This window comes from Humulus lupulus, chromosome 2 (assembly GCF_963169125.1).
Source record: "Humulus lupulus chromosome 2, drHumLupu1.1, whole genome shotgun sequence".
NCBI lineage: Eukaryota > Viridiplantae > Streptophyta > Magnoliopsida > Rosales > Cannabaceae > Humulus > Humulus lupulus.
In genome coordinates, this window is record NC_084794.1 from 285,870,190 (window position 1) to 285,887,340 (window position 17,151).

Sequence of the window (17,151 nt, forward strand, 5' to 3'; positions counted from 1 at the left end):
AGCCTTAGGTAGTTCACCTACCACATCCATACCCCATTTTGCAAAAGGCCAAGGTGAAACAATGGAGTGTAAGGTTTGAGCAGGTTGATGGATGGTGGGTGCGAATCGTTGGCATTTGTCGCATTTTTTGGCATAGTCACGTGCCTCTGTCATCATGTATGGCCAGTAATACCCCGCTGTAAGTGCTTTGTGTGCCAGATTCCGTCCCCCTGCGTGATTCCCGCATGTCCCTTTATGTATCTCTTATAGCAATTTTTTAGCTTCTGATGGACGCAAACACCGTAGGTAGGGACCGTTGAAGGACTTGCGATACAGCGTCCCATGGATTATGGAATAATGCTGTGCCCGAAGGCGCAGAAGTTTTGCATCTTTTGGGTTAGGTGGGAGTTCGGAGGTGGACAAGTATCTTATGATTGGATCCATCCAGCATTCAGGTTCTGATGAGGATGAATAGACTTCCATGTCTTTGCTTGATCGACTTATAGATATGGAGGACTGGCGCGTGCAACCTCCTGCAGAGGCTAATTTGGCAAGGGCATCGGCCTTCTGATTTTTCTCCCTAGGTACTTGTGTGAGTTCGAACTGGCGAAAATGCGATCGCAAGTCAGTTACCTTCTGTAAAAGGCTAGCCAGATGGGGTGCTTTAGTATCGAAATTTCCAGCCACTTGCTCTATCATAAGCTGTGAGTCTCCTCTGACATTCAGACGTTGGATGCCCATTTCTCGTGCTAGTTCTAAACCATAGATTAGTGCCTCATATTCTGCTTCATTATTCATCGTGGATTGCTCTAAACAAATGGCTTCTTCGATTTTGAGGCCCGAGGGAGCTTCTAAGACGATGCCAATACCAGCCCCTTGGGAATTGGATGCTCCGTCAGTATGCATCGTCCACACCCATTGATCTTCTGACTCTAACAATTCTGGCAGAGTGTCAGGGGTGAACGACTGAATTTCAACCAGGAAGTCAGCCAGTATCTGTCCTTTTTTAGCTTTTCGTGGCGAGAAGTGAATATCGTACGTCCCTAGCTCAATTGCCCATTTAGATAACCTTCCAGAGAGGTCGGGCTTACTCAATACTTACTTTAATGGATAGTCCGTATATACAATGATGGTGTGGCTTTCAAAATATTGCCATAACTTCTTCTTTGCCATAAGGAGTGCGAGTGCCAACTTTTCCATCATACTGTAACGAGTTTCAGCGTCCAGGAGCATCTTGCTGTAGTAGAACACTGGCTTTTGACAATTGGCTTCTTCTCGAAAGAGAACAGAACTCACAGCGAATTGTGAGACGAACAGGTATAAGAATAAATCTTCATTAGCTATGGGGGAGCTCAATATAGGAGGGGAGCTCAAATAAGTTTTCAGTTCTTCCAACGCTTTTCTTTGCTCCGGTCCCCAAGTGGTGTTGGCAGATTTTCTTATGCACTGCAAGAAGGGCTGGCAACGGTCAGACATTCGTGATATGAATCGGCTTAATGCTACTATTTTGCCCGTCAGAGCCTGTATGTCTCGGATGGTTCAGGGTTCTTTGACTTCTGAGAGGGACGCAATCTGTGTTGGGTTCGCCTCGATGCCCCTCTGACTGACGACGTACCCCAAGAACTGTCCAGAGGACACCCCGAAGACGCATTTAGAGGGGTTTAATTTCATTTTAAAAGCATCAAGGATGTCGAAGCACTCGGTCAAGTCGTCTATATGTGAAGAGCTTTGTTTGGACTTGATGACCATGTCATCAATATAAATCTCCATATTTCTCCCGAGCAATGAGGAAAACAGCTTGTGCATCAGCCTTTGGTACGTTGCGCCTGCATTCTTTAGACCGAAGGGCATAACTTTGTAGCAATATAAACCACCTTCTGTTATGAAAGTCGTGTGAATCCGATCTTCTGATTTCATGGGGATCTGATTGTATCCAAAGTAAGCGTCGAGGAAGCTCATTCTTTCATATCCTGCCATGGTGTCTATCATCTGATCGATCTTCAGTAGAGGGTAGCTATCTTTGGGACATGCTTTATTTAAATTTGTGTGATCTATGCACACTCTCTTTTTCCCATTCTTCTTTGGGACCACGACGGGGTTGGCAAACCAACTGGAATATAGGCATTCTTCTATCGCCCCTGTGCTCAGGAGCCGTTTGACCTCCTCTTGTATGACTTAATTCACCTCTGGAGCGAACCTCCTCTGCTTCTGCTTGACAGGTGGGAAGTTGTTGGAGATATTTAGGCTGTGACTCATGACGGAGGAGTCTATTCTGGGTATGTCATGTGGTGACCAGGCGAAAGTTCTCATTCTGGTCTTGAGAAATTGTATGAGGGTCTGTCTCTCTTCTCCAGAGAGCTTGGTACTTACCAGCACTGTCTTAGACGGGTCAGCGTCGTCTAGACCCACTTGTTCTAAGGTATCCAGCGTAACTAGGGGTTTTTCTTGGTCTTCCTCTAGATCGATTCCTTTTAGGCACGCTGGTAGGTCCTGCTGTAATTGCTATTTGTCAGGGGAGTCGTTATGGGAAGCAGTGCCAGAGCTATTTATGTCTTTCAAGGTAAGGAAGCACTTTTTGGCCTGCTTCTGGCAGCCCTTGATATCGACGGTGTAGCGCCCGTTGAGTGATTGACACCGCATCACCTGATGTAGAGTTGAGACTACCCCCTGCATCCGGTGGATCCAATTTCTCCCCATGATGGCGTTGTAGCTTGTGGTGGAATCTATAATGAGAAATTCTACTGGCAGGGCGCGTTCTGCGGCCACCACAGTTAAGCGAATGACGCCCTTCGGATATACTCTTTGGCTGTTGAAGCCCAAAATGGGCGTGGTGAAGGGTCGAATCTGATTCTCCTCTAGCCCCATCTTCTGGAAGGCTTCCCAGAAGAGGATGTCGACCCCACTGCCCCCGTCGATCAGAACTCTGCCCAGCTGGCAATGGTCAACCTGTAGGGAAAGGACGAGTGGATCATCATGGGGTAGGTGTACGCCCTTCAGGTCAGCATCGGTGAAGGTGATTGCAGAGGCTGGGTAGCTTCTGTCTTCTGAAGTGACGAGATTGACCACGTGGCCTAATGATTTGTATCGCTTCACTCGTTCCTCCATCCTTTTATGGACTTTGGTTGTATGCTCTTGATTGTCAGTGGGTTCTACGATCCCATGGATCATAGGGACTTGCTTAAGAGGCTCCTGGGTGCTGTCAGAGGCTGCATGCACGGGGTCTGACGCTTGTGGAGCGGGGGCAGAAGCGGGATTATGCCGTGAGGGGCCTGGTCTGCCCGTCTCCTTGATGTATTGGGTAAGCCTCCCACTCCTCATGAAGGCTTGGATCTGATTGTTCAAGTTGTGGCATTCAGCAATCGTATGACCGTGATCTTTGTGGAAGAGACAGTATCTGCTTTTATCCCTTCTGTCAGAAGGAATGGTAATTTTGTAGGGCTCTCGCCAGATAGGTCTGTCTTTATTTTCTTCATAAATGACTTCTTGCGGGACGGTGTATTCGAAAGACGGGTATCGTGATGACTGCCGATCCTGTCTTGGCCTTTTTCCTTCCTTCGTGAGATATGTTTGGTTCCGCTTCCTCTTGTCATCCCTAGCAGGTGGTGGAGGATTATTTGTTGGCGGAGCAGAGATGAGTGAAGACTTCTTCTGTGCGCGTTCTCGAAATTCCAAGACCCTGAAGACGCCCTCGGCTCGGGTCTGCACGTCTGCCATGTCGTATGGTGGTGTCATGGTGAGATTCTCATGTAAGAGAGATCCCACCTGCAAACTTTTGACGAAGAGATTTGCTGCGGTGAGTGGGTCGACGTCGTGGATTTGATGCACGAGGTCAATGAAACGCTGTAAGTATGCATTCGGATGTTCATTCCCCCCCTGTTCAATCCGATAGAGATCAGCCATTTTTCTGGGTGCCTCTTGGTTCGTACTGTATTGCTGTAAGAAGGTCCGTCGGAGATCACTAAAACTGTTGAGTGACCCGGGCTTTAATTGTCGGAACCATAACAGAGCTGGCCCGGAGAAAGTCATTGAAAAGACTTTGCATTGAATGGCTTCGTTATTAGCTTCTAATGCCATCTTCTGTTGAAATTGGAATAAATGGTTTAGTGGGTCTCCCTTTCCATTGAACGCAGGCAGGGAAGGGATGATGAAGTCTCGAGGCTTTGGCTCATTCTGAATCCATTCCGAGAAAGGCGATTTCTCAGTGGTTCTTGATACTAGATCCAAATGTTCGGTGGCGTAGGCTGATCGCCCATCTGAGAACTTCTGCATCATTTCCCTCATCATGTCTTCTTTCCAACTGTCCAAGAACCGGATCGAGGGAACACGACCTTCAGAGGGAGAATCGTGTGCGGCTTGAGGTGTGGTGCGTTGAGGCCGAATTTCGGCTGCTGGCTGAGCGGGTCCGGTGGGTTCTGCTTCCGCCCGCCCATGCATGTCAAAGGTTGGGGCTTGTCGCTCTTCGGCCCCGGAGGATGGCGGGATGCCTTGGGATCTTTCGTTACCTGGGCTCATGTTTTGATGAAGGGAATTAACGCGGTCGATTAGAACTTCAGATCTGCTAGAATCAAGATTGTCGTGGGCTTGGGTGTTGCGGGTTGTGTCAGCGGACCTGCGCAGCTCAGCAATCTCGGCTTTGAGCCTAGCTTGGGCTTCGGCCAATGTCTTGATTGCTTCGTCGGACCGCTACTGGCTCGCCTCCAACAGGCGACACATCCTATCGATCTGGTCGCTCACGTCCGCCGGAGGGACATTCTGTGCGACTGGGCCCGAAACTCCGTTGCCTTTTGGTGGCATGATTTTTGGGTTCGTAAGGGATCTTGATTTCTTGGTTCGACGACGTGGCTAAGGCCGAAATGTTTTTCGTTTCCCATAGACGGCGCCAATTGTTGGAGCAACAATTTGTCTTTCTATATCTGGAGGCTTCTCCCAGTAATGGACGATGCACAGTCACCATTCCGGTCCGCGCCTCTGACCCACAGCTTCTGCCTTCGGAACTTCTATACGCCAAAACGTTCCATTTTGAATATTTGATAAATGAGGAAATGGTTTTTGGGCCGAACATTTTGGGCCCAACAATGAGAATTTTAAATTTTTTTGAATTTTTTTAGTTTTAGTTTTCTAATTTCTTACCCAAAGTTTAAACAACTTGTCTCTCCTTTTTTTTCATAAAAATATGATCGGTGTTTCTGGAAGAAGATGATCTTTTTTTTAATTAAAAAATTTATTCTAATAAAAGATGTTAAATAATAGTTTATAATTTTTTTAAAATTACTTTTTTTAATATTTTTTTAAATTAATGAAAATGAATTTTAAATCAATATATATAATATAATTAATAATTCATTAATTATTTAATTAATTAGTTTAAATGGTCTATTTATCAAAATAAAGAATTTAAAGGACTAATAACACAAAATACAATGACTAAAATAATAGTAAAAATAGTTTGGTGTCCACTATTGTAATATTTGGTACCTGCTAAAAGACATTCTGCTGCTTGGTCCAAAGACAAACCTAACTCTTTGACCAACTCCAAATCCAAAATATTCCACAAATTTTAGATCGATTGGTGTACAACTCGAAAGTACAAAGCTGAGAAAGAAAATTGATTATTTAAGACTATATTCTTCGATTGTGAATAAAAACACACACAGGAGCCATGTGCAGACTCGTACTGAAATACAAGAAAAGGTTTCGTAAAAGAAAATTAATGAAATGGGTAATGACAACAAGTGAGAGGCCAACGAATTCCAGCAAAGAAGAAACTGTCAAACTTTATTTGGTTTGGATCAGTAACAGAATGATTGCCCAAAAGGATAAGACATACTTGATATTTGCTTGCATCTTATAAAACCCAAACCTCTCAATAAAGGAATAAATAGCTGGCCAGGCCATGGCTCCCTTCCACCCACATTTTTTAATTTTATTTATTAAAAAAATTATAAAACTTTGTATTCACTAATAAAATATCCAAAATAAATAAAAGACTTTCAGGCCCTCTTCTTTGAATTTAAAGCACCAAATGGGACACCAGTGTATCCAACATCATAAAGAGATAGCGTATCGCTATTGGTGCAATTTAATATTGAGTCACACATATTTAAATTTAATAAATATTATGGGGTATCACTAACCAATTATAAAGTGGTCATCCTTCTATTAGTAATTGGTATTGGGTTTTTAATAAGGGTGTGACTTTTGACATTGCTTACTTTTCTCGTTAAACTCATTTTAATTAATTAATTTATTATTATCAAATATATAATTTTCATAAATTAACATAAATCTTCTTTTTAAATATTAAGAAATTAAAATTTAATTTTTTTCGCACAACTTCAAAATAATTATTTTAAAGAATTTTATTTTGTACATTAATTTTTACAAATATGAAATAGAATATTGTGAATATATTTATAATTTTAATTCTAATGAAATAAACTTTTTTTATTTGAAATTATTTATATTTATTTTGAATTAAAAATAAATTTAAAAATGTAATTAATTTTTGTATTCTTAAAAAAATATTATTAAGTGAGAGTGTCAAAAATGCTTTAACTTTTTTTTTTTAAATAATAAATTACAGAAGTGAAAATAATTTTTTTCATTATTTATAAATGGGTAATTTTGCACTAAAATATTTTTAGAAGGAGTAAAAAGAAAAAAAAAATAATTGTTGGGGTCTGAAAATCTTTTTTAAGGAATTTTAAGAATGTATGATTGGATTATTCAGAAAACAGCGTGGAGAGGAAAAAAAAGGAGTATATAAAAAGCACATTTTTAATCATTATAATATACATACTAATTAATAACAAATTTAAAAATTATATTATAAATTTAAGACGAATTCAATGAATAATTTTTTAAAAAAGATAAATAAATATGAAATTAGTTGCTACTGTTTACTTAATTACTAAAAAGTGTTAAAAAAAAATATTTAAGGACTTAATTGATAAATTAAAGACACAAGGAACAATATTGTGTCATAACCCACCAAAAAAACAAAAAAGTCAATTCTTCGCAATTGTGAGAACAGAACAGGGCACCCTCTTAATAGCCAATGCCTTAACTTTTCATAAATATCTTGAATTAGAAACCGAGGACCCATTTGCCGAAGGTCAGATTTTTCTTATGAGTCTCTGTACTTATCACTTGAGTTCATCACATACACCTCTCAAAGATTTCAACTTCTATGAATAGCTTCAATTAGAAGACCAAGAAGACAGAGACCCAGTTAAGATTACTTCTTCCTCTTGAAAAGGTCAGAGTTTTCTTCCTCTTTTACACGGTCTATGAGTATTGACTTTGATTATGATCACATGAAATTCCAACTTTAAAAGGTTTAAACTGCTGGAACAGAACAAAGTACAAACCATCATCATGAGTTGCTTCAGGTGTTGTCAGGAAGATGACGTTCATAGAGCCACCGATAATGGACAATTCATGCCCAATTCTGCTCCAGGTGATGATTCTGATTCTCTTTTGGCCCCCTTTTCTTAGTTTCTTTAGCTTAATACTACTGCATGTGTAGGCAGATTCATGACTAAGTAATTACCTTAATATAGGCAATAGTGGAGGCCATTACGCTAGAGAAGCCGCACCAAGAGAGATCAGGACTGTTCCTGTCCAACCCATTGCTGTGCCTGGCATTTCAATTGATGACTTGAAAGAGATGACCGATAGTTTTGGCACCAAGGCCTTGATTGGAGAGGGCTCATATGGAAGAGTGTATCGCGGTGTTTTGAAAACTGGGCAAACCGCAGCTATCAAGAAGTTAGATTCAAGTAAACAGCCAGAACAAGAGTTTTTAGCTCAGGTTGTTACTTTATTCTTTCTACAATTGATCATTGATATGATATAATATGATATGATATGATATGCAAACCTCTTTATTCTCTATTCAGTTACTCATTATACCTCATAATTTTCCAGATCTCCATGGTATCAAGACTAAAACATGAAAATGTCGTCCAGCTTCTTGGTTATTGTGTGGATGGTCCACTCCGAGTCCTTGCATATGAGTATGCTTCTAATGGATCTCTTCATGATCTTCTTCATGGTTGGTATTTTGCCAAGTACTTCTGTGCTTTCAACTCTTATTTGCACTCCTACATTGTAACGTATGTTTGCATTTCGATCAATTTGTTGACATGATTTCTCTGTTGCTTAACAATATGTTGAAACAGGAAAGAAGGGTGTCAAAGGAGCACAACCAGGTCCAGTTCTCTCATGGCCTCAAAGAGTTAAAATTGCTGTAGGAGCAGCTAGAGGTCTTGAGTATTTACATGAAAAGGCTCAGCCCCATATCATACATCGTGATATTAAGTCCAGCAATATACTACTTTTTGACTATGATGTTGCAAAAATTGCTGATTTCGATCTCTCTAATCAAGCCCCCGATGCAGCAGCCCGACTTCATTCTACTCGTGTTCTTGGGACTTTTGGTTACCATGCTCCAGAGTATGTTCTCTTTTCATTTTCACTATATACATTATAATACAAAGTTGATAACAATAATAAAGATCACCTCCTTGAGTGTTGAAGGGTAAGATGAAAAGTATAGTTAGAATTGGTTTTTGCAAAGGTTGTGAACATTAGAATACTTAGTAATGTAGTCAGCTTTATGCTCAAACATATTAGAATTGTCAGATTTTTGTGCCATTGATATCTTGAAACACATTGGACCTAAGTTTTCTGTTTTGGATGGCAGATATGCAATGACTGGACAGCTGAGTTCAAAGAGTGATGTCTACAGTTTTGGTGTTGTCTTGCTGGAACTTTTGACTGGCCGTAAACCTGTTGATCATACATTGCCACGTGGACAACAGAGCCTTGTGACATGGGTATTGATTTCATCTTAGTCCTTGTCTACTCTATCAGTAGCTCGTATAATGGAGTTTTCTTGGTTAAAGTTTTACAGTTTTATTTTAAGATATATATGGTCTAATAATTCTGGTTTCTGTTAGGCTACACCAAAACTCAGTGAAGACAAGGTGAAGCAGTGTGTTGATGCTAGACTGAATGGAGAATACCCTCCAAAGGCAGTTGCAAAGGTAAGAAACATAATTTTCCTTGCCGATTTCCATGCATACAACTAACTACATACGAATAACATGACTTCGAATCGTTCTAATCACATTTGTGTCTTCCAACAGTTGGCTGCTGTTGCTGCCTTGTGTGTGCAGTATGAAGCCGATTTCCGTCCAAATATGAGCATTGTAGTCAAAGCTCTACAGCCTTTGTTGAATCCTCGGCCAGCGCCAAGTCCAGGTCCGCCACAGTGAAGCGCCACTACAATGAATATGAATTCCCCGACCTCTTTATAGTGGAATATAATGTTAAAGATTTGTTTTGTACACAGAATGGTTCTACTCAAAGTTTTATTGGTTTCCCTTGGCTTCCATCATTTGGCCTCTTATGGTCGTTACTAGAGCTTTGTAATTGACATTATCATTCTATAGATTGAATTATACAAGTGTTGATTATGATGGAGATGGTTTCTTTCTATTATTTGAAATTTCTTTCTTTTTCTTCTCTTTCCCCTTTTGGGGTCAATTGTCTTGTGGATTAGTATGCTAGAAAGTTTTTTCTTTTTCCCCTTTTGGGGTCACTTGTCTTGTGGATTAGTGTAGCTAGAAAATATTTATCACTTGGGAATTTAATGCTGTGGTTGACTACTTATGCCACTTGTAGGCTAAAATGTATGATAAATAAAAAAATGGAGAAGTGGTCCATAACATAAAAATAAAAAAGCATTGACATTTAAAACAGAACAAGTGGTTCCACAGATAATATATTTCGGTTCACAGAAATTAAAATTCCTTATAGTTATGATCACAAAAATCAGTTCCTTTGTTTTCTTTAATAGATTTTCCTTTGCAATGAGGGGATTCCTAGTAATTCTCACGAGCTAAATGATCTAAGAGGGGAAGGAAAAACCCCAGAACTGTACACACAACCAGCTGCGGGGGTGCCCCCACCCCCCACAAGATCTACAAGCAAAGTATTCAAAGTTCAAAAAAAGAAAAAGAAAAAATTCATCTTCACTCGTTTCCGCCAGCTGTACTTCGTCTCAAATGAAGGCAGATTCAAGTATTTCAAATACTGAAGAAAAATGCAACCTTTGCCAATTGGCTTATGTTCATCAAATTCTATACATGGAGATGAGCTGACCACCAGTCTATCTCCCCTTGTTCCTTCTGATTGGCCTTGTATCTGGGTGGTCACTCTTATCTGTATCAGAATTCTCTGTCTGGGACTCGGCCAATGTTGCATTACTCTTGCGGTGTCTCCGACCCTGCAATCCAATCAGATCATGTTTGGTGAGTAAGATTCGATCGGATTGGATTAGATCATTTTTATAATGTAATTCTGTTATCAAATTACAGAGGATATTGAAAAAATTAACCCAACAACTTAAATAGCCCTCTTTGTATGATGTAACTTAATCCAATTAAAAAACTGAGATAATTTTATCTTATCTTCATGTATTTTTATAGTTAGGAAAAAGAAATGCTACTTTGTTTCTACTTATTTTCATCTAATTTATTGTTGGCAAATAAGTCTTCAATGATTTTTCTCTTATATTTTATAATTCAATTGCCACTATCCAAACATGACCTATGAGTATTTTAAATATATAAAAACATGTCTGAGAAACCCAACAGAGAAAAATGACCGAAGCATGCAAACAACTTGACCAGTTCAGAATGGTGTATCAGTTTATGCTCTTAAAAGTTATTTAAGAAACAAACCTCTCGAGGTATGGGATATTCCTCTGACTCAAGCATGCGAACAACTTGACTCATTTTAGGCCTTCTGTCCGCATCAGGATCTAAACACCTCAAAGCAGTCAAAAGGGCTCTTTTAAGGTCACTTGTTGATGGTCTATTATCAATTTTTGGATCCACCACCTCTTCTGAACGCCTATTTCCAACCATCATCTTCAGCCAGTCTACTAGATTTACCTACAAGAAGAACCATCCCAGCAGGTGTTAAATTTGCATTTTAATGGGATCTCTTGTAGAAACTTCAAGCTAAGTTTACATAAATTGAGCATTGTAACCTCAAAGATGAATTGAATGTAGATCTCTCAACTTACTATCCATAGAAAAACATTTATGCATACCTCATGTGATGGCCGCCCGTAATCAACAGGGTCTCTTCCGGTAATTGCTTCCAAGAGCACAACGCCAAAACTATAAACATCGCTCTTCTCATTTAAAAGGCCAGAATTGGCATACTCCGGAGCCACATATCTGAAAAAGAGTTAACAAAATAAAACTGGATTATTGAACACTACACAGTTTTTTCCATAGCATAACATTCCTTTGAAGCAAAAGCATCATCTGTTTAAAATCTATTCATAATTTAAAGTTGGAACTGCAACCACTACTCGTCAAAGCAAGATTACTAACCCAAAGGTACCCATGACCCTAGTTGTAATATGACTCTTTCCAGCGCCCAGCAATTTTGCCAGACCAAAATCTGATATCTTAGCATTGAATTCATCGTCAATTAAGATATTGCTAGACTTGATGTCTCGGTGCACAACTTTAGGTTCAATGGCCTCATGCAGATAAGCAAGCCTGCAAGATGGAAAAGTAAAGTAAAAATGAGATGATATACTCAAGGACAAGCCCCTCAGATCAAGGTGTAGAAAGACATACGCTTTAGAAGTGCCCAAAAGAACTTTCATTCGTGCCTCCCAGGTAAGATATCCATGATGGCTCATAGCTCCATGGAGCCATTGCTCCAAGTTGCCATTGTTGACATACTCATACACCAGCATCCTGAAATTTAATGTCAGGTTATAGGCTACTGAAATTTGATGATATACATTATTGCTGACCGCTCTTCTATCATATTTCCATAAGAAACTCAATGCAAAGAAATTTAAAAAAAAGCATATAAAATCACAATGCAATTTACTAAATCATATTCCTTAAATTTTATGTCAACATTTAGCCAATACTATATAGAACTATCAAGAATAGAATCAGACAAAAGCAATATAGTTATATAAGGAATTGCTTCCACTAATATATTGGTTATGAAATATTTTTCTAAAGCAAAGTGCCATAGACATCAATGATCAGCCTAAAAGACAGTTCCAATAAATGCAACCCCTCCCTCTCATCATACAAAGAGAAGAAAAAGAAAGAGTATTAATACCTGTGAGTGCCTTCAATACAATATCCCAAAAGTCGAACCAAGTTCTTATGCCGCACATGACCAATGGCCTCAACTTCCACTCTGAATTCCTTCTCAGCTTGTCCCCTAGAAGATGATAAAAAGCATTACACAAGCTTATAAGTTATAAACATTACACATACAAAAATGGGGTGTGGGGAAAAGGAAGTTGTAGAGCTACTGATGGAAGAAGCAACTTACAGATTGTTGAGCAGCTTCTTGACAGCAACAGGGGTACCATTAATCAAATTACCACGATAAACAACACCATACCCACCCTCACCAATGACATTTTCAGTTGAAAACCAACTTGTTGCAACTTCTAAGTCCCTCAGTGTAAACCAATGACCCCAACCAAGGTGAGAGAACTCAGGCAGACCAGAGAGTGGCGAAGGAACACTTACAGGATTTGGTGAAGATTTGTGAACAGAAACCATACGGAGACCACCTTGTTCACCAGATTGAGCACCCACACCTTCCTTCTCTATGTTTGTAAATGAGCCAGATTGGCTGCTATTAACTCCCATCTTTGGATGGATCAAAACTGTCTCCATCTCCTTGTCACTAAACTTATCATCAAGAGACATAAAAGTGACATTGTGATGAACGTTTGCACCAACTTGATCAACTCTAATCTCTTTGATTTCCCTGGAAAGATTTGGAATTTGGGTAAAGGGAATCGAACTCTTGGCCCTTCTTGATCGTTTTCTTGAAGAAAGACAGAAGGATAGCACTAACAGAATCAGAATTATAAACAACCCCACAATAATGGCAGTTAGCTCCCAAACCCTCAAGCCCAAAACAGAAGTTTTCCGGGATAACCCCTCATTAAGACCCGATGCCATCTTCTGGGTGCAAAAGTTCTTTGCTGCATAAGTCAAAAAAGTTCACATATCAGAAAATTAACAGCATATGCATAAACATGGCAGAGAGAAAGCAACTCCAGCTATGCAAAAACAAGAAGATGAGATTTGAGCATAAAACAGATCATTCATTTATTCCCAAAACAATTAAAATTTTTGAGCCAATGAAATGAAAGAATAGCAACTACCAACTGCCTCAGCAAGATTAAAAAAGCCACTTCTTTAACCGTAAACAGGAAAAATGAAATACCTGAAGAGATGGGTATTGCTCAGAAACAAAAAAGGAAGATGAGATGAAGCCCTAGATCTCTTGTAAAGTGGAAATCTTTTTCCATGATTATTAGAGCAAAGAAGGAAATGGGGAATGAGAGAGAGAAGTGGGAGGTGGGGTTATGTTAATAAGAAAGAAAGCCCAAGCAATGGCACTGACTTTGGCAATGGCAGTGGCAGCATGGAGAGTAGAGAGTAGAGATTATGAGCTTAGAGAGATGATGATGATGATGATGATGATGATGGTGGGGGTGGAGTTATCAGTGGTAGGTAGTTGATAGAAGGGGGCACATTCATACATAATACACTTTGGCTAGATTACAATTTACAGTAAAACAAAAGCAATACCAAAGTCTATATTTTTCTAAATTAAAAAATGGAACCTTTGTCTTTCTTTGCTTTGCTGTTTCTTCAATTCTCTTTCTTTTCTTCTAATAGCATATAGCATCTTCTAATCTAATTTTGAAGGTGATGGGTTATCTGATTTTAATCAAAAGTCAAAATATTTTTACATTTACTACTACACGGTTCATAAAATTAATTAGCACTCATTTATTATGCTTTTAATTTCTTCCTTGGCTTTAAATTATATCTTTTGTTAGTCAAACTTCACATTTTGACTAGAATATTATGATTAATAATTAAATCAAAAGTAATGTTAAGAGCAAATTACTAAAATTAAGGGAAATCCATTTATTAAAAAATTCAAATTAGAATGATCTTAATTAAATAAATAATTTAGGTTGATATGGTGATTAATATGTCCATGTTTTAGTATGTTGTAATAGTCAAAATGAAATAGACTAGACACCATACTTGATGGAAGAGTCCATACCTAAAATGATGGTATGAAGAAGCAAGCAACCAGACTTTGTCATTCAGACCAGTATTGAATGTGAGTGAAGTAGAAAACAAACCAACCAAAAAATAAATAAAAAAGTTTATTATTATGGTATTGCTTTCTTTTTCAACAACAAAAAAAGGGTATTGGTATTGCTTCTTCATACCTTTGCTTTGAACTTTATTATAGTAATAAAGTGGAGATTATTAGTAAAATGGAATCCAATGATGAAACTTGTGTTGTCTTGTGCCTTGAAAAAAAAATAAAAGAAATCAATTAACCAAAGTTAAAGGGTTTATGAGTTATAACATATAAATAAGACTTGTTTGAAATCGTCGGCAGGAAGCAAAAACCAAGGTCAACTGATTTTATTATATGTATGGAAATAGAAAATAGATTCCTTAATCATTATTCCTCCACAACAATACCAATACCAATACCAATACCCTTGTGGAAGGGACCTCCATGTCCTATGTTTTTGGGGGCAAACGTGCAATTATATATAGAATAAGTTTAAAGGTTCATCTATAATATATATTTGGACATAGTCAAAAATCTCATACTTGTCTCCTAATAGACAAAAAAAAACATGTGATCAAACTCCTTCTCCTTCCTATACTTTTAATAATTAATATAACAAGCTAAGCTATGTAGTAGAGGAATCTAATATTGGTCAAAATGAGAACTCTTGGAAAGAAGCTAAAGCCAATTACCATTGGTGATGAGTTCATGTTCATGTTCATATTCTTGGAATAGAATGTTTTGGGTTTGCGACATCTGAATGATTAGTGTCTCAATTCACATCAATACTAACAATAAATATACATTTCATTCATTTTTTTTTTATTTCTTTAGTGGTTGTTGAAACACCGCTTTCTCTACAACATATATGGTAGGTGGGTAGTAGCATCAAAGTTTGTCTACCTCTAAACTTTATTTTACATATTAATTGTACTTAAATGCCATCTTTATACATTTATATTATATATTATTGCTTTTCTTTCATATTTTGCACCTAATCATCCTTTGAGGGATTCTGTATGTCTAACTCTAAAGTCATCAATGATCTTTCGGCTGACACTCACACACATCAATTACTTGAAAATTACATATCTTCTTATTGTATCTACAAGACTGCTACTGCTAATAATAATATTAATTAATTTTATATGTATATTTTTATACTATATATACATCGATTGTGTCAGGCAGAGGCCCAATTCACTAACATCAACACCAACCATAGTTAATTACCTAATCCAAAATAATGTGTACAAAGCCCAAATCTCATTTGTATTCAGTTTGTGCTTTTTCATTACTATTTACAGTTGGGCAGTAAAGTTAAAAGCTTTGAAAGAAAGAAAGAAGGGTATATACATATTGCACTTTGTGTTTTTTTATTACATGTTTAGACTCTGTATTTTGATAAATTAATTTTTGGATCCTATTTTTTGTAAAATGGTTAAAATAGAACTCTAAATTCAATTTTGGTCAATATTTTCTCAACTAAAATCACAAATAATTTATCAAACTAACAATTCAGAACAAAAATAAAATCATTATGCTTAAAATCTGCATTGTTATATCCAATTTTTTCTTTATCAAAATTGAGTTTAGGGTTCTATTTTAACCATTTTACAAAACATGGGGTATAAAAAGTAATTTGTCAAAACACAGGGTCCAAACAGGTAATGAGACAAAACACATGGTCCAAAAAAGTATAAACTCAAGAAAAGAAAAAAAAAGTAAAGAAAATACATGTATAGTTGTCAGTTTTGTTTTCTCTTAACAGAAAATTTAAGTTTGTTTGAATCCAATCCATACAACAACTCCTATACTATATTACAATACTCAAAATCAAAATACATATAATACAAGAGAAATGACATAGGCAAATAAGCAAGATTTATAGGTGGGTGGATGGATTGCTTATAGAAATTATATAAACTCTTGACTTTGAATGTATTTCTCATTGAGTATCATTTCTTATTTAAACATAAATCTCAGCTACTCTTCTATACATATATGCATGAATGAAGTGAGCAATTTGTTAAGTTTTTCTTTCATGCAATCAAATAGATATGTTTCAGTTATCAAGCCATAATATTGTTTTTTTTCTATACTCTAAGGAGTCTGCCAACCAATTGAAACTTAAGAAATATTTGATTGTGTTCAAACTATAGCTATGGATAACACTATCAAAACTCCATTCAAAATCAATCTAATCAATATTATAATAAACAAACTATAAAATATATATAGGAGAATTTTTCTATAGGGCTTCACTTTAAGTCCTACTGGTGGGACTCTCAGTGTTCTCGACCCGTGAACAGTTTTCGGCACGAATTTTTTTATGACTGTGTATATTGTAGCTATTTAGGGCATCCTACAAATTTTTAGAAATTTCCGAATAGTTTACAGTACCGAAAACTAGGTTCAAACATATTGTTGCACGCGTGACTAATTTTTTTTATGCGCGTGGAAAACAATATGTTTGAACCTAATTTTCGGTACTGTAAACTATTCGGGATTTTCTGAAAATTTGCAGGATACTCTAAATAGCTACAATATTCATGGTCATAAAAAAAAAACCGTGCCGAAAACTATTCAGGGGTCGAGAAACAGTGAAAGCCCTACCGATAGGGCTTAAAGTAAAACCCCTACAGAAAAATTGTCATATATATCAGCCTAGGAATTTTTGTGTTTAGCTTATCAGCCCAATACTCAGTCTAGGTTTCATATATTCCTTTCCTTGATGTCCCTTGCTCTTAGTGAGTAAAATGTAATTTTATTTGTGTAATTTTATTTGTGTACTTTTATCTAGAATTGAAATAAAAGTATTTTAGTTATAAATGACATTATTTGTAGGATTGAACCATTCTCAAAACTTCTCTAAAAAAAACCATTCTCAGAAGTACCATATAATAATAATAAAAAATGAATATGAGTAGTACTAGCAAGTAGGTAGGGACTTTTGAAGTGTTTTTTTTTAAGAGAAGAATAATAGAG

At 37.4% G+C, this 17,151-nt stretch overlaps 4 protein-coding genes across 5 annotated transcripts; 1 reads left to right on the forward strand and 3 right to left on the reverse strand.

Moving 5' to 3' along the window:
• Positions 1–243: 243 nt before the first annotated feature.
• Positions 244–1,455, reverse strand: LOC133815626 (uncharacterized). Its single transcript, XM_062248442.1, has 2 exons — positions 1,105–1,455; positions 244–945 (listed from the first exon to the last, which is right to left on the reverse strand). The coding sequence occupies exons 1-2, from the start codon at positions 1,453–1,455 to the stop codon at positions 244–246; spliced, it is 1,053 nt and encodes a 350-aa protein (XP_062104426.1).
• A 1,026-nt stretch (positions 1,456–2,481) lies between these two features.
• On the reverse strand, positions 2,482–4,413 carry LOC133815627 (uncharacterized). The gene has a single exon (XM_062248443.1). It carries the CDS (start codon positions 4,411–4,413, stop codon positions 2,482–2,484), a length of 1,932 nt encoding a protein of 643 aa, XP_062104427.1.
• Positions 4,414–7,042: 2,629 nt separating this feature from the next.
• Positions 7,043–9,468, forward strand: LOC133819628 (pto-interacting protein 1). 2 transcript variants are annotated; one of them, XM_062252922.1, is made up of 8 exons: positions 7,043–7,237; positions 7,317–7,438; positions 7,542–7,792; positions 7,909–8,035; positions 8,163–8,436; positions 8,687–8,819; positions 8,943–9,029; positions 9,132–9,468. In XM_062252922.1, the coding sequence occupies exons 2-8, from the start codon at positions 7,357–7,359 to the stop codon at positions 9,258–9,260; spliced, it is 1,083 nt and encodes a 360-aa protein (XP_062108906.1). In that variant the 5' UTR covers positions 7,043–7,237; positions 7,317–7,356; the 3' UTR covers positions 9,261–9,468. The 2 variants fall into 2 exon arrangements, with proteins under 2 accessions (XP_062108906.1, XP_062108905.1); XM_062252921.1 differs by having other exon boundaries at positions 7,044–7,237; positions 7,336–7,438.
• A 242-nt stretch (positions 9,469–9,710) lies between these two features.
• Positions 9,711–13,673, reverse strand: LOC133819627 (probable receptor-like protein kinase At5g18500). Its single transcript, XM_062252920.1, has 8 exons — positions 13,282–13,673; positions 12,370–13,036; positions 12,151–12,255; positions 11,646–11,768; positions 11,394–11,564; positions 11,105–11,234; positions 10,731–10,943; positions 9,711–10,273 (listed from the first exon to the last, which is right to left on the reverse strand). Exons 2-8 carry the CDS (start codon positions 13,011–13,013, stop codon positions 10,157–10,159), a joined length of 1,503 nt encoding a protein of 500 aa, XP_062108904.1. The 5' UTR covers positions 13,014–13,036; positions 13,282–13,673; the 3' UTR covers positions 9,711–10,156.
• Between the last annotated feature and the right edge of the window lie 3,478 nt (positions 13,674–17,151).

Coding starts and splice junctions, on each gene's coding strand:
- LOC133815626 (XM_062248442.1), bottom strand. CDS start 1,455: ATGTCTGACCGTTGCCAGCCCTTCTTGCAGTGCATAAGAAAATCTGCC. Junction 946..1,104: donor TTGAAAGCCACACCATCATT/GTATATACGGAC, acceptor GTTGAAATTCAG/TCGTTCACCCCTGACACTCT.
- LOC133815627 (XM_062248443.1), bottom strand. CDS start 4,413: ATGCATGGGCGGGCGGAAGCAGAACCCACCGGACCCGCTCAGCCAGCA.
- LOC133819628 (XM_062252922.1), top strand. CDS start 7,357: ATGAGTTGCTTCAGGTGTTGTCAGGAAGATGACGTTCATAGAGCCACC. Junction 7,793..7,908: donor AACAAGAGTTTTTAGCTCAG/GTTGTTACTTTA, acceptor ATAATTTTCCAG/ATCTCCATGGTATCAAGACT. Junction 8,820..8,942: donor AACAGAGCCTTGTGACATGG/GTATTGATTTCA, acceptor GGTTTCTGTTAG/GCTACACCAAAACTCAGTGA.
- LOC133819627 (XM_062252920.1), bottom strand. CDS start 13,013: ATGGCATCGGGTCTTAATGAGGGGTTATCCCGGAAAACTTCTGTTTTG. Junction 11,565..11,645: donor CTTTTGGGCACTTCTAAAGC/GTATGTCTTTCT, acceptor TCCATCTTGCAG/GCTTGCTTATCTGCATGAGG. Junction 10,274..10,730: donor AATATCCCATACCTCGAGAG/GTTTGTTTCTTA, acceptor ATTGGATTGCAG/GGTCGGAGACACCGCAAGAG.